Consider the following 14931-nt stretch of genomic DNA (forward strand, 5'->3'; position numbering starts at 1 on the left):
GCCCCAGCATCACCAGCACCCAGGGAGCCAGGGCGGACGGCAGCCAGCGGAGAGGCCGCCTTTCCCGGAGAGCCACCCGGGCTGGCTGGGGAGGCAGGGGGAGGGTGACGTTTGCTCTGGACCTAGGACTGGACGGTGGGTGACTGAGGGTGGTGTGCTTGAGAGGGGGCCTGGGACAAGTACAGGAATGTGCATGGTGGGCGGGGCGGGGCCTCTGCCCCCCCCTTAGCTCCCACCCACTCTTCTTACTATCTCCATGAGAGTCTCCCCCACCCTACCCCATTGGCACCCTCAGGTCTGCTTTATTTTCTGGGTGAGAACTTTAGGCCCCACATGCCGTGTCCCCTCCAGGCCTCCTGTCAGCCTGAGTCCCTCACCAGAGCAGGGACCAGCTGCCACGGCCACCGAGGTCACTGCAGGGCCACCCCCTGTCACAGGCACAGGCACCCCAAGAGCTCCCCCTCATAAGTCTTTAGGCCTGGGCTGAGAATGCCATAGGCCTCCCTTGTGGAAGAGTCACCCGGCCCAGAGCCCTCCCCACAACTCGCCCTGCAAGACTCCAGCCTCCACACGGATTTGGACTTGACCCCCCAGGCTTCCCGTGATTCCAGAGCAGGGTGTGCCCTGCAGCACCCTTCCCTCTTGAAGATGTCAGGGTGGGTGGGGGCCGGGTAGGGCTGGCATTGGGCAGGCATTGTCTCCCCTGAGTCCCCTCTCCAACCTGCAGGCCCGCCAGACCTCTCCACCCTGGAGATGAGAGCTCACCAGCCTTCCACTCCGGGCTCAGCAGGCACCTCTTCCCCACGCCCGCCCGAGTTCCTGCCTCTGCTGGTCCCTGAGGCGCACTCAGCCCTCTAGGACTTGGGGAAGTGCCAGAACATGGCCTACAGGAGCCCCTCAGGCCAGGGGTTCACACAATCCAGCCCACATCTCCACCACCCATGGGCTCAGAGACACATGCACTTATTACACACATAGACCTGGACACACAGATACCAATGCTCACACATGGAGACATGCGTACACACACACACACACACACACACACACACACACACACTAGCTCCAGGCTAGCCGCAGGCGCCAAGCTGCTGCAGCCTTCCCGGAGTGTGTGGGAAGAAGAGCAGGGCCCAGGGGAGTGCTGCAGGATGCAGGTTTCTGTCTCCCCAGCTGAGACCCCGGCGCCAGCTGGCCAGCAGACCTAGACTGTCTGCACAGCTAAAGAGCCAGCTGGGAGACCGTTTCCCCAAGGAGCCTCTAATCTGTCTGTTGCCAACTGCTATGGCAGAAGGAGGCCTGCTGGGGGCCCAGGACTCCACACAGCAGAGCTGAGTAACCTCCAGTTCTCTGGCAGGACTGGAGTCTCATCACTGAAATATGGCAGAATTATTTTAGGAAGTAATGTGGCAATATCCATAAAAATAGCACCCTGAGGCCGGGAGTGTGGCCTAGCGGTAGAGTGCTTGCCTAGCATGCATGAAGACCCGGGTTCCATTCCTTGGCACCATAGAAAAAAGCCAGAAATGGTGCTGTGGCTCAGGTGGTAGAGCTCTAGCCTTGCCTAAGAACAGTGCCCAGGCCCTGAGTTCAAGGCCCAGGACTGGCAAAACAAACAAACATAGCATCCTGAGCCAGGTGGCAGTGGTTCACGCATGTCATCTCACCTACTCAGGAGGCTGAGAGCTGAAGACACAGGGCAAGAGTCCACGAGACCAGAAAATGGGAAGTGGCGCTGTACTAGCCTTGAGATGAAGAGTTCAGAACAGTGCCCAGGCCCAGACCCAGAGTTCAAACCCCACAACTGACTCCCCCACCCCCGCAAAAAAAAAAAAGTTGGGGCCAGGAGTTTGGCCTAGTGGTACAGTGCTTGCCTAGTGTGCACGAAGACCCGGGTTCGATTCCTTAGTACCACATACGTAGCAAAAAGCCAGAAGTGGTGCTGTGGCTCAAGTGGTAGAGCTCTAGCCTTGAGAAAATCCAGGGCACTGCTCAGGCCCTGAGCTCAAGCCTAGGACTGGCAAAAAAAGAAAAAGTAGGGGCAAGAGCGTGGCCTAGTGGTAGAGTGCTTGCCTGGCATGCATGAAGACCCAGGTTGGATTCCTTGGTACCACATACATAGAAAAGAGCCAGAAGTGGTGCTGTGGCTCCAGTGGCAGAGCTCTAGCCTTTAGAAAACCCAAGGACAGTGCTCAGGCTCTGAGTTCAAGCCCCAGGACTGTTTTTGTTTTTTAAAAAAAGCACTCTAGTCCTTCCATGCAGTGCTGGTGGTGTGGCTGAATGCCAGAGGGCTACCTCACAAGCTCACGTATTCAACCTCCCAGTCCTGCCAAAGACAGGAAAGAGGGGACCGTCTCTGTGTCCACAGGGCAAGAACATCAAATCTATACAAACTTGAAGGAAGTAAAAAATGAGGGAACAATTTCTAGCTTGTATTGTGAGGTCACCGTTACTGGTACCCCAAACCCATTTTCTTAGTGCAAGAAAACGAACTAAACTAATGCCCAAGGGACAGATGCAGAAAAGAAGATGTCCTGAAAAGCCAAATGGCGATGGCTCACCCCTGTAATCCTAGTTGCTCAGGAGTTTGAAATCTGAAGATCGTGGTTCAAAGCCAACCCAGGCAACAAAGTCTGTGAGACCTCCAATTAGCCACCAGAAAACCAGAAGTGGCACTGTGGCTCAAAGTGGTAGAGCATCATCCTTGATCAAGGATCAAGACTTCAGGGACAGCACCCGGCCCTGAGTTCAAGCCCCATGACTGACAACTCGGTAAATGTGATTCACTATATCATTAGACCAGACTGAAAGCTGGGCACCGGTGGCTCACCCTATAATCCTAGTTACTCACGAGGTGGAAATTCAAGAATCTTGGTTTGAAGCCAGTCTGAACAATAGCAACAAAAAAGTCTGTGCGACTCATATCCAATTCACCTCAGAAGTGGCGCTGTGGCTCAAGTGTAGAGCACTGGCCTTGAGTAAAAAAGCTCAGAGACAGCGTCGAGGCCCTAGGTTTCAGCCCCTTGACCAACAACAAACAAAAAATACCATGTGGCAAGGTGAATTGTAGAACTTTTTAAGGATAATTAAAAAAAAAAAAAAACCTCACTGCCTCACTGGGTGCTGGTGGCTCAGCCTATAGCCCTGCTTACTCAGGAGGCTGAGATCTGAGGATCGAAGTTCAAAGCCAGCCTGGTCAAGAAAAGTCTAGGAAACTTGCCTCCAGTCAACTACCAAACTGACCACCAAAACCCATAAACAGAGCTAGGGATCAAGTGGTACCGTGCTGTCATTGGGCAAACCCTACCCCACCCTGTGTCTCTCTTGGACAGCACCTAGGCTCTGAGTTCAAGCTCCAGAACCAGCAGGACAAAAAGAGAGAAAGACACATACTAAGATAAGTTGAGCACGGCACACACCTGTAATCCTAGCACGGGGAGGCCGAGTTGGGAGGACTACAAATCAAATTTAAAGCTTTCAGCAAACAAAGAAGTACTGAAAGACATGGAAGGAGGCTTCCAGGTGGAAGAACCCTTGTCCAGAGCATGCCAGGCTCTGGGTTACAGCCCTAGATTTGCAAAAGAATGCAGAAAAAATAAAAGAGAGAGAGAGAGAGACATGGTCGGGCGCGGTGGCTCACGTCTGTAATCCTAGCTACTCAGAAGGCTGAGATTTGAGGATCTCAGTTCAAAGCCAGCCCTGGCACTAAAAGCATGAGACTCTTATCTCCAATTAATTACTGTGGCTCCAGGGGTAGGTGGGTAGCCTTGAGCTGAAATGCTCAGGGACAGAGTCTAGGTCCAGAGTTCAAGCCCCACGACCCACAAGAAAGAGAGGGGGGGAGGGGGGGAGGGAGGGGGGGAGGGAGGGAGGGAGGGAGGGAGGGAGAAGACCTGTTGATGGGAGGCCCGGCCCCGCTCCTGCACTTGGGTCTGCAGCTTGCCCCGGGCATGGCCTGGCAGCCCCTCCAGTGCAGAGCCCCCAAGGCGGGTGGACGTGCCGAGCGCCCTGGTCCCAGGCTGGCCGCCTGCCGGCTACGTGGGAAGGCCCAGCCCCCCTCACTCCCAGTCCCAGCTCTGTTTATGTCTTTCAAACGTCAGAGAAACTCAGAAGTGGACAGTGGAGAGGCCAGCCAGCGTGATTTATCCAGGGTTGTCGGATGTGCTCAGAGCACTGCAGCAGAGAGCCGAGGGGCTGGTGGGGCCCAGTGGGTGGAAAATCGCTGGTAGGAACGTGGGGGTGAGGGAGGGTTCTGGCTAGACTGCCCTCGTGGGATTCCGCGGAAGGCAGGCCAGCCCCAGAGCCTCTGCTGTGCTCGGGGCAGAGGGGCTGGGCGTCCTGTCTAGAGGGGAGGGGTCTTGCTGACAGAACAGAGTTGCTGCTTAGACTGGATTTGACAGGTGACCACGAGTGGGACTCAGATGGAGGAGCCTGAGTGTTTGGCCAGGGGGGATTTGTCAGGTTCACTGAGCTGACCTGCTGGGCCTAGAGCAGTGGACTGCGCACCCAGGCCCCTTTCCCAGGGTGTGGGGTCCTCTCCCATCCCCTCCGCCCTGAGTGGCTTCCCTTCCCCTTCCCAGGGTGTGGGGTCCTCTCCCGTCCCCTCCGTCCTGAGTGGCTTCCCCTTCCTGGGGTGTGGGGTCCTCTCCCCTCTCCCGCATTCTCTTCCTGCCCCCCACACGGTGGCATTGGTTCAGAATTTCCCCTGCCCCTCACCCGGGACCTCCAGAGGACCCTCACTGCTCAGCCAGGGAGGTGGGGTGGGGTGTGGGGTGGGTGACTGGCAGACCTGCCCTGCCCTGCCCCCACCCAGGCTCCCCCACACAGGTGCAACCTGATGTGAGACCTTTGCCCCCTGACCTTTGCCCCCTGGACACTGTCTGAGCCAAAACAGAACAGGCTGCTCTGGGGCAGGGGTTCAGCTGGTTCAGAAAGGATGGTAGAGCGGGTTTGGGGGCGGGACTGTGGCTCAGTGGTAGAGAGCTTGCCCAGCATGATTCCTCAGTACCACATACACGAAAAAGCTGGAAATGCCACTGTGGTTCAAGTGGTAGAGCACTAGCAAAAGAAGCTCAAGGACAGTGCCAGGCCCTAAGTTCAAACCCAGGACTGGGGAAAAAAAAAAAAAAGAGGGAAGGAGGGTGCAGAAGGCAAAACACTCCAGGCTGCTTTTCCTGAGTCAGGGGCTGGGGCAGGGGTCCAGGGGCAGAGCAAGCTGGGTGCCTCACGGGTGTGGAAGGACAGGAACCAGGTAGGAGGCGACACTTGCAGGTGCACAGCCCCACAGGCGAAAGGGCCTGTGTCCCCCCGGAGCAGGAGCCGAGGTCTGCAGGTGAGTCTTCCCCTCAGACTTGACCTCAGCCCAGGAGCTGACCCAGGAGCCAGAGGAGAACCCGAGGGGGGACTCCAGAGGAGGGGAGGGGGCCTGAAGGTGGGGGAAGTGCCTCGTGGAAGGCCTCCTAGGGTCTCCAAGGAGGAGGCGTGGGGAGGGCGGGCCAGGGAGTCTGGGGAGGGGCGCCTATCCTGCATGCATTGCCTTGCAGAGAACTTCCTTTTTTGCCATCTTCACACACGGGTGCCATGTATTTTAAGATTATCCACCTCCCCTTTCCTCTCCCATACGCTGGTCCTTTATGTCCTTCATGAGGAAACGCACGTGGCAACGTGGCCTGTTTCACTCAGTAGGATGAGCATGGAGAACTTTGTAGTAAAAGGCACAGCCGTGGGGCCCCGGGGGCCACAGGGCATGGGAAGGCCTGAAAGCTTCCCAGGGTTTGCTGGCCCGGCGCTGGTCCCATGCCCTGCACAGGGCGAGGAGGCAGAGGGCAGCCGGGCACAGCGGTGGGGATGACCCAGGTGGCTGGGCAGCACTCTGTGGGCAGCTTGGGGCCATGGAGCTCCCTGGAAGGGTCAAAGGGCCCTGGACCGAGGCGCCCCTGCCGTCCAGCGCCACTGCACGATGCTGGCCGCAGCTGGGTCGTCCAGATTCAGGAGGAAGCCCTGCCCTCCACGTGGCCAGACCCGACAGGAAAGGGCCCGGTCACAGCCCCAACCTGCGCAGGTCCACTCCATGTCCACCCCACCCACGTCCACCCGCGCACGTCCACCCTATGCAAGTCCCCAGTTCCCCAGATCCCCATGTCCCCTGGTCCCCAGGTCCCCAGATCCCCAGATTCCCAGTTCCCCAGATCCCCAGATCCCCAGATCCCACCTGTGGAGCTGGGCCAAGGCGGGTATCCCCGTTGTTCCCTGCCGTCCCCCCGCCGCCCCCCCCCTGCCGCCCCCTCGCCATTACCCCCTCCGGTCCCCCGCCGTCCCCCCCGCCATCCCCTCGCCGTCCTCCGTCGTCCCCGGTCGGTCCCCCGCTGTCCCCTCTCTGTCCCTCGCTGTCCTCCCGCTGTCCCCCGCTGTCCCCTCGCTGTCCCCCGCTGTCCCTCGCTGTCCCCCGCTGTCCCCTCGCTGTCCCCCCGCTGCCCCTCGCTGTCCCCCGCTGTCCCCTCGCTGTCCCCCGCTGTCCCCTCGCTGCCCCTCGCTGTCCCCCGCTGTCCCCTCGCTGCCCCTCGCTGTCCCCCGCTGTCCCCTCGCTGTCCCCCGCTGTCCCCTCGCTGCCCCTCGCTGTCCCCCGCTGCCCCCGGCTGTCCCCTCGCTGCCCCCCGCTGTCCCCCCGCTGTCCCCTCGCTGTCCCCTGCTGTCCCCTCGCTGTCCCCCGCTCCGCCCCGCCGGGACGTCCCCTGGGCAGCGACCCTGTCCCCAGCAGAGCGGAGCGGAGCGGCCCCCGCGCCGGCCTGGAGGGGGGGAGCGGGGGCGCGGGGCGGCGGGATCCCCGCCCGGGGCGCCCGCATGCGGCCTTCGACCCCCGCCGGCCCGGCCGCCCCTCCTCCGCCCCTCCTCCCTCCCGTCCTCCTCCCTCCGCCCCTCCTCCCTCGGTCCTCCTCCCTCGATCCTCCCCCCTCCCGTCCTCCGGTCCTCCCCGTCCAGCCGCCCGGCGAGGCCGCGGCTCGGGAAGGCCGGGCTGCTCCGCCCCGCTCCTGACCGCCTGCTGCCCAGCAAGGTGAGGGCGTCGGGGCCAGGAGGGGAGGGAGCCCGGGAGGGGAGGGAGCCCGGCGACCCTCGCCCGCTCCGCCCGCTCCGCCCCGGGCCGCTGGACAGGGGGAGGGGAGGGAGCCCGGCGACCCCCGCCCGCTCCGCCCGCTCCCGAGCGCTGACCGCGCTGCTCCCCTCCGAAAACAGCCCCCGACCCGGGCCGGGGAGACCCCGCCCTGCGCCCTGCGCCCTGCGCCCTGCGCCCTGCGAGGGGTCCGAGTCCTGCCCGGCCAGCGGCCAGCCAGCGAGCAGCAGGCAGCCCAGGTGGCTGGGGAGGGGGGGAGAGGAGGATGGGAGGGGGAGGATGGGAGGGGGAGGAGGAGAGGAGGACCGGAGGGGGAGGACGGGAGGGGCTGGGGAGGGGGGAGAGGAGGATGGGAGGGGGAGGACGGGAGGGGCTGGGGAGGGGGAGGGGGAGGACGGGAGGGGGAGGACGGAGGGGCTGGGGAGGGGGGAGGACCCGGCTTCTCAGATCCTCAGGGATCTGAGTCCAGTCCAGCGGGAAGAGCGGCGCCGCGCTCCTCACCGCCCCTGCTCACCGGGCCACCGCGCTGTCCCTCCACACCTGGCTGCCGGTCACCCTGGGCCCCAGGCGCTCGCTGGCTCCACAAATATTTGTCCAGGTTGTGGATGGCGACCCCGGTGTTTACCCCACAGTGGGTGACCCTCGGGGACAGAGCCCTTTGCCCTGAGTCCGCGGTCCGCCCGGCGCTCCCGGCCCCTCCCGTCCACCCTCTTCTTCACAGGCCATGGGGTGCCTGCGCTTCCTGCAGAGACCCCCAAATCACAGCTTCCTCTGGCTTGCCCGCCCGCCCGCCCGCTCTCGTGCCAGTCACAGGAGTGTTTAGACGAGGGCTTGCCGGCCTCTGCCCCTTCCCAAATTCCTATCAGAGACCCCTTAGGTGCTGAGACCGGAGGCCTGACTCGGGCCTGGGCCCCTCCCCTGCCCTCCCCTCCCCTGCCCTCCCCTGCCCTCCCCTCCCCTGCCCTCCCCTGCCCTCCCCTCCCCTGCCCTCCCCTGCCCTCCCCTCCCCTGCCCTCCCCTCCCCTCCCCAGTCCGTGGCTGAACTCAGGGCCTGAGGGCTATCCCAAGCTTTTTTTTTTTTTTTGCTCAAGGCTAGCGCACAACCACTTGAGCCACGGCTCCTTGTCCAGCTTTTTGGTGACTAATTGGAGATAAGAGTTTCATGGACTTTGCTACCCAGGCTGAACCTCGACCCTCAGATCTCAGCCGCCTGAGCAACTAGGGTTACAGGGGGAGCCCCGAGCCTGGCAGTGGGGGTGGAGAGGGCCTCTGGGTGAGCTCAGGAGGAAAGGCAGGGAGGTGGCAGGGCCGCCAAAGCCCCCCGGGGCCTGGGAGGGAGAGGGGCTGGGCCACAGCCCGCCCGGAGTGCGCGCTCCCTCTCCTCAGTCTCCAGAGTTCACTGGGCATCAGAGAGCATCGTCCATTTCCCAGCAGGGATCCTGAGGCAGAACTGGGCTCCTCCCAGGGCAGCCAGCACCCCTTTTCCCGTGTCCACCCCCCAGTGGTGGCCCGGGTCCCACGCTCCCTCCCTGGGTGCTGGAGCCCAGCAGCTCTAGGGGAGGGCCGGGCAGCCCCGGGGTGGACAATGAGACCCCAGGGCTGAGATGTCTGGCCCCTCCCACCGGTGCTCCACTCTGTGGGTCCCTCAGCCTGGGCTCAGGCCTCCACCCCCAAGTCAGATACTATGGCCTTCTGCCAGGCCCTGTGTGACCCAGAGCTCTGCACTTGCCTCGGCCCTGCTTTCTGCCATGGTCCACTTGGGGGAACAAACACTGCTGTGGTGGCCCCCACCTGCCATACTACTCAGGAGGCTGAGATCTGAGGGTCACAGTTCAAAGCCAGCCTTGGCAGTAAAGTCCATGAGACAAGTGCTAGCCTTGAGCAAAAGAGTTCAGAGACAGTGCTCAGGCTCCAAGTTCAAGACCCATGGCTGACAAAATATATAAGGGAGCGTGGCCTAGTGGTGGAGTGCTTGCCTGGCATGCACAAAGACCCAGGTTTGATTCCTCAGTACCACCTACACAGAAAAAGCCGGAAGTGGTGCTGTGGCTCAAGTGGTAGAGCCCTAGCCTTGAGAAAGCTCAAGGACAGTGCTCAGGCCCTGAGCTCCAGACCAGGACTGACAATAAATAGATAAGTAAATAAGGACCTCTCAAGAGTGGTTTGGCTGGACTGGGAGTGTAGCTTAGTGGTAGAGTGACTGCCTAGCTCCCTTGAAGCCCTGGGTTTGGTTCTTCAGTACTGGATAAATAGAAGAAGATAGAAGAAGCCGGAAGTGGTGCTGTGGCTCAAGTGGTAGAGCTCTAGCCCTGAGCAAAAGAAGCTCAGGGACAGGGCCCAGGCCCTGAGTTCAAGCCCAGGAGCAGCAGGGGGGCGGGAGGAGAGCAGAAATGCCTGGAAGGATGCGTTCAAAGATCACCTGAGCAGCCCCCCCCCACCCGCAAATACCTGGCTCCTGGAGTCCTGAAAGCTGGCCTAGCACTGGGGCCAAGTGGCAGGGGTGTCTTGCCCAGGCACCCTGCTCTTGAACTCTGTGCCCCGAGTTAGGCTGCCTACCTAGAGTAGGTGGGGAGGCTGTGGGTGAGCAGGTAGGGAGCGGCTGCCACTGAACGGAGCCGGGGGTGGGCAGGTGAGACAGCCCCAACCACGGCCCCTTTTCTGCCTGGACCTGACGACCATCCTGTGTCCCCTCCCTGCCTCCTCTACTGTCCTCAGCACTCCGGCTCGTAGGGCTGGGTCGGGGCAGGGGGCAGGCCCTGCCTGGTCTGGACTTTCTTCAGGCTCCGGCGTTCTGGTCCTCTGCAGCCCCAGAAAGGGTGTGCATCCCCGGAAGACCCGAAGGGCGCCCCTGACCGATGCGGGGCCCGGCTGCGCAGAGCTATGCCCCACTCCGGGCCCTGCTGCAGCCAGCTGCTGCTGCTGCTGCTGGCCTGTCAGGTGGGCGCCCCCAGGCCTCTGCCCCGGGGGCGGGCACCTGTCCACCCTCAGGGCTGACGTCTCCGCTCTCTCTTCTTGTCCTGAAGCCCCAGGCCCCCGGTGCCCAGGCGATGGACTTCCTGTTTGAGAAGTGGAAGCTCTATGGCGACCAGTGTCACCACAACCTGAGTCTGCTGCCCCCACCCACCGGTGAGCCACGCCCACCGGCGAGCACCCCTCCCCCGCTGTGCCCCGCCCAGCCCTCCGGCAGGAAGGCTTCCTGGGTACTGTGGCACTGCAAGCTGCACCCCTGGCCTGCATCTGCAGGTGAGGTAACTGAGCGAGTGATCTGCTCAGTCATAGACAGGAAACAGCAGAAATGGCAGAATGCCCCTGGGCCTGGGCATAGCTGCTCTGCCTGCTGCTGGCGGCCCCCTGCCTAGCCCGGGACATTGCCTGTGTTTCTGCTGAGCTTGCCATGGGCAAGTACACAGAGGGGCAGGTGGGGTGGCAGAGAACACAGGGAGAGGGAGGGGGTTGGCCTGAAGGCTCAGGCCAGCATCAGTCACTTGGGGTGCAGAAAGATTGGGGCAAACCCACCCTAGGGGCTGTGCTGTCATTCAGACAGAGGGGGGCAGCCTGCGCTGCTGGCAGGGAAGCTGGGTTCTGGGGAGATGCTAAGAGGAGGAGGGCCTGAAGGCAGGAGGATAGGGGAGACCTCTGCGACTGTGGGGCACTCTGCAGAGAAGGGCACCAAGGGAAGGTGCCCTGAGCAAGTTTAGGACCGGGCTGGCATGGAGGGGAGGTGGGCACGGTCTCCCAGAAGGCTTCGGAAGGAGACAAAACGTCCTGGCCAGTCTCCGTCCTGCTAAGGGGCCCCTTTGGCTGCTCAGAGCTGGTCTGCAACAGAACATTCGACAAGTATGCCTGCTGGCCTGACACCGCCCCCAACACCACTGCCAACGTCTCCTGTCCCTGGTACCTGCCATGGCATCACAAAGGTAGCCTGGAGGACCCGGGGAGACCGGTGGGGTTGGACCGGGGGCCGCTGACCGGAGCTGCTTCCCTGCCCCAGTGCAGCACCGCCTGGTGTTCAAGAGGTGTGGGCCTGATGGGCGGTGGGTCCCCGGCCCCCAGGGGCAGCCAGGGCGCAACGCCTCCCAGTGCCAGATGGACAGCGAGGAGATGGAGGTGCAGGTGCGCCCTGGGGCGGCGGGGGACACAGGCGGAGCGGGGGGCCGGGCCGTCGCCCTGCCTGACCGGCTCCGTGCCTTGCAGAGGGAGGTGGCCAAGCTGTACAGCAGCTTCCAGGTCATCTACACCATGGGCTACAGCCTGTCGCTGGGGGCCCTGCTCCTGGCCCTGGCCGTCCTCCTGGGCCTCAGGTAGGCCAGCACCCGCAGGTTCCCGGGCAGTGCAGTGGCGGGGAGGCCAGCGGCGCTGACGCTCGCTCTGTCCCCACAGCAAGCTGCACTGCACCCGGAACTACGTCCACGGGAACCTGTTCGCGTCCTTTGTGCTCAAGGCCAGCTCGGTGCTCGTCATCGACGGGCTGCTCAAGTCCCGCTACAGCCAGCAGCTCGGAGACGACCTCAGTGTGGGCGTGTGGCTCAGCAGCGGGGTGAGCTGGGGAGGCCCGGCCGGGTGACCGCAGCCCTCTGGGCGGCGTGGCCCTCGCTCACATCGCACCCCGCACAGGCCGTGGCTGGCTGCCGCGTGGCTGCAGTGGTCATGCAGTACGGCGTCGTGGCCAACTACTGCTGGCTGCTGGTGGAAGGCCTGTACCTGCACGGCCTGCTGAGCCACCCCGCCCTCCCCAAGAGGAGCTTCTTTGCCACCTACCTCGGCATCGGCTGGGGTGAGCAGGCTGGGGGAGGCCGGGGGAGCGGGGGAGCCTGGCCCGGCACACAGCCGCTGCCCCCGCAGGTGCGCCCCTGCTGTTCGTCGTCCCCTGGGCGGTGGTCAAGGGTCTGTTTGAGAATGTGCAGTGAGTATCGGGCTCTGGGTGCTGGGTCTCTGGTGGGACTCTGTGGGGCTGGGGGCCACAGTGCCCAGGCACGGGCCCCCCCCCTCCTTCCCAGAGGCATCCTGGGATCCCAGCAGCATGGAGGCGGGGTCTGGGGTCTGCTTCGCCCGCAGGTGCTGGACCAGCAATGACAACATGGGTTTCTGGTGGATCCTGCGTGTCCCCGTCTTCCTGGCCATCCTGGTGAGCCGTGGAGCCGCCTCCTGCCTCCGGGCCGCCGCTCCAGCTTCCGCTCTGCTCCTGCTCCTGCCTCCCTGCTCCGGCTCCCGCTCCCGCTCCCGCTCCGGCTTCCACAGGGAGGCACTCTTGACCCGCTGCCCTCCCCTACCTTCCTTGGCCTTCACCAGCCTGACTAGAACAGTATCCTGCCAGGAGGAGGAGGGGCCCGGCCTCCCCCTGGGCGCTGCCCACCCCACGCGCTGCCCACGCAGGATGCATGCTCCAGGCCTGCCTGGCTACAGGCTCCCCTACAGGAGAGGACAAGCGGGGCCACCCGGGTGCCGCTTGGTCCTCGGCTGCCCTGGACTGACTCGGGTCCACCCCACACAGATCAACTTCTGCATCTTCGTCCGGATCGTCCACCTTCTTGTGGTCAAGCTGCGGGCCCACCGCACGCCCTACGCAGACTACAAGCTCCGGTGGGTGAGGGGGCTCGGCCAGGCCCCGTCAGAGCCGGCAGGAGCCGGTGGAGGGCCGGGGCCCACGCGGAGGGGCCTGCGCGGGGGGAGGCGGCCGCGGGTGCTCAGGCTCTGGCCCTCGCAGGCTGGCCAAGTCCACGCTGACTCTCATCCCCCTCCTGGGTGTCCACGAGATGCTCTTCGCGTTTGTCACTGACGAGCAGGCCCAGGGCACCCTGCGCTCCGCCAAGCTCTTCTTTGACCTCTTTCTCAGCTCCTTCCAGGTGACCTCTGCCACTCCCTCCCACCCACGGGGCCAGGCTGCTGCCCTGGCCACGCGGCCCTTCCGGGGCTGCTCGTGGTCAGGCTGCTGCCTGACCACGCTGTCCTTCCAGGGCCTGCTGGTGGCTGTCCTCTACTGCTTCCTCAATAGGGAGGTAGGTGGGTGGGGCTGGGACCTGGGCTGGGGAAGCTCAGAGGCTCTGCCCCCGCGCCCCTGTGTGTCCATCCCAGCCTCCCATTTGAGGGTCCAGGGCTGGGCCTCCTCGCATGCAGGGGTCCCTGGGCATCTGCTTGCCTTGCTGGGGGAGCCTCAGGACTGAAGCTGGGCTCCTTGGCGAGGCCTGGCAGGGCCGGGGAGCGGGAAGGTGGGCTCCCACGGGGCCAGGACGGGTTCCAGGATGGCCCTGGCATCCCTAGGTGCAAGCGGAGCTGCGGCGGCGTTGGCGACGTTGGCACGAGGGCAAGGTGCTGCGGGCGGAGCAGCTCTCCGGCAGCCAGGGGGCCCCCTGCCAGAAGCTCCAGCTCAGGACCGTCCGGGACCCGTCTGTGGAGGCCCCCCTGGCTGGCCGAGGGCTGTGTGCGAGCCCGACCTGAGCGCCTCCAGAACCACGCTGTGGACTTGCAGCTGGGGGCAGGGCAGCCAGGCAGCGGTGCCGGATGTCTGCATCTTTCCCTGCCCTGGGACAGCCAGATGGACGGACGTGGGTGTGGTGGGGAGCTGGGCAGGGGAGCGCTGTGGTCTTTACTCTGGGGCCCCCAGGTTCCTGTACATGGACGTGTCCTCCAGTAAAGAGCTCGAGCCGTGTCCCAGGCAGTGTGTGGTGGACGGGCGCGGAGGGCCGGGCTCAGGGAGTGGGTGGTGTGGGGCGGCACGTCCTCTGAGGGCACCCTCTGCCCCTGCTCCACCTGGCTGGAGGGTCCCCAGGTGGCCGGCAGTGCCTTCTCCCCGTGGCCTGCTGTCCTGGCTCGGGCTAGTGATCCCCTGGGGTTCACGGTCCCCCAAGGGCCCCACCTTCCCGGAGAGGAGCATGGCGGGGTGTGGTGTCTGAGGGAAGCCACTGGTGTGTCCAGGAGGTGCTGGGACACCCCTGACTCGAAGCCACAGCCAGGCTCCAGCCCAGGCCTGTGCTGCGAGGCAAGCCAGTCCACATGGGAGGCCCAAGCAGCTGTGGTCAGTCAGCCAGGAGGCAGCCTCCGTGGCGGGGGAAAGCCCGCCAGTTACCTGTGCCCCTGTGGTGCTGGGAGCCAGGGGTGGGGCGCCTCAGGAGGGCTGGACACGTGGGCTGAAACGGCTCAGGCACAGCCTAGCTAATTAGGCACATCGAAGGACAGCAGGCCACTCTGAAAGGTAAACAGAATTCCCCACCTAGAGCTGGGGCCCCAGTGGAGGGGCTCACCCTGTCACCCCAACCGGGGTTACTGGGGCTCATGGAGGCAGCTGCGCCTGCGGAAGGCCTCAGGTCCCCTGCATTGGGGTCACACAGCCCAGGCCCTCAGAGCCTGGACCACTGGGTGCTGACCCGAGCCCTGGGCCAGCCATTGTCCTTCCCGTCAGCTGAGCTTGGGGGGGCCACGGCCTGCTTACCCGGGGCTCTGACGCCCTCCCCCTCTGGAGTCCCTGTGCCCTTGTCCTCTTTTACCCCAGTCCCCATCCCTGCCCCAAGGGAAACTGGAGCAGGCTAGCGGAACCAGAGGCAGAGGTGGGGGCAGGTGAGAGCCAATCAACAGGAACTGCCTGGCAGCCCTCTTTCTAACCCAGCCGCCCGGCCCTGGGCCCCAGCTCCTGGTCCCCTCTCAGTCCCGCACTTCCGTCCCCTTCTCCAGAGGAATAGGTAAGGACCCAGGGCGGTACCTTGTAGAAAGGAGGAAGGTGGGCCAATACTTGAGTGTAAGCCAGCGGCCCAGAGGGAGGAGCCCGCGTGAGGGGCTCCAGAGGGAGGAGCCCGTGTGAGGGGCTCCAGAGGGAGTGTGCCCCTGCAGGGAGG

At 63.7% G+C, this 14931-nt stretch overlaps 1 protein-coding gene across 1 annotated transcript; it reads left to right on the forward strand.

Annotated features, from left to right (window-relative positions):
- Positions 1-9857: 9857 nt before the first annotated feature.
- Gcgr (glucagon receptor) lies at positions 9858-13751 on the forward strand. The gene is made up of 13 exons (XM_090351374.1): positions 9858-10042; positions 10129-10231; positions 10915-11022; positions 11097-11218; positions 11300-11406; positions 11486-11642; positions 11720-11879; positions 11948-12008; positions 12161-12230; positions 12597-12685; positions 12810-12948; positions 13060-13101; positions 13364-13751. The coding sequence occupies exons 1-13, from the start codon at positions 9986-9988 to the stop codon at positions 13538-13540; spliced, it is 1392 nt and encodes a 463-aa protein (XP_090207500.1). The 5' UTR covers positions 9858-9985; the 3' UTR covers positions 13541-13751.
- The last annotated feature ends 1180 nt before the right edge of the window (positions 13752-14931 follow it).

Source organism: Megascapheus bottae, chromosome 17 (assembly GCF_031878675.1).
Source record: "Megascapheus bottae isolate mThoBot1 chromosome 17, mThoBot2.hap1, whole genome shotgun sequence".
NCBI classification, from domain to species: Eukaryota; Metazoa; Chordata; class Mammalia; order Rodentia; family Geomyidae; genus Megascapheus; species Megascapheus bottae.

Excerpts from the sequence above, each read along its gene's own strand:
- Gcgr (XM_090351374.1), top strand. The coding sequence starts at position 9,986 with ATGCCCCACTCCGGGCCCTGCTGCAGCCAGCTGCTGCTGCTGCTGCTG. Across the intron at positions 10,043-10,128 it reads TGCTGCTGCTGGCCTGTCAG|CCCCAGGCCCCCGGTGCCCA; the intron begins GTGGGCGCCCCC and ends CTTGTCCTGAAG. Across the intron at positions 11,880-11,947 it reads CTACCTCGGCATCGGCTGGG|GTGCGCCCCTGCTGTTCGTC; the intron begins GTGAGCAGGCTG and ends CTGCCCCCGCAG.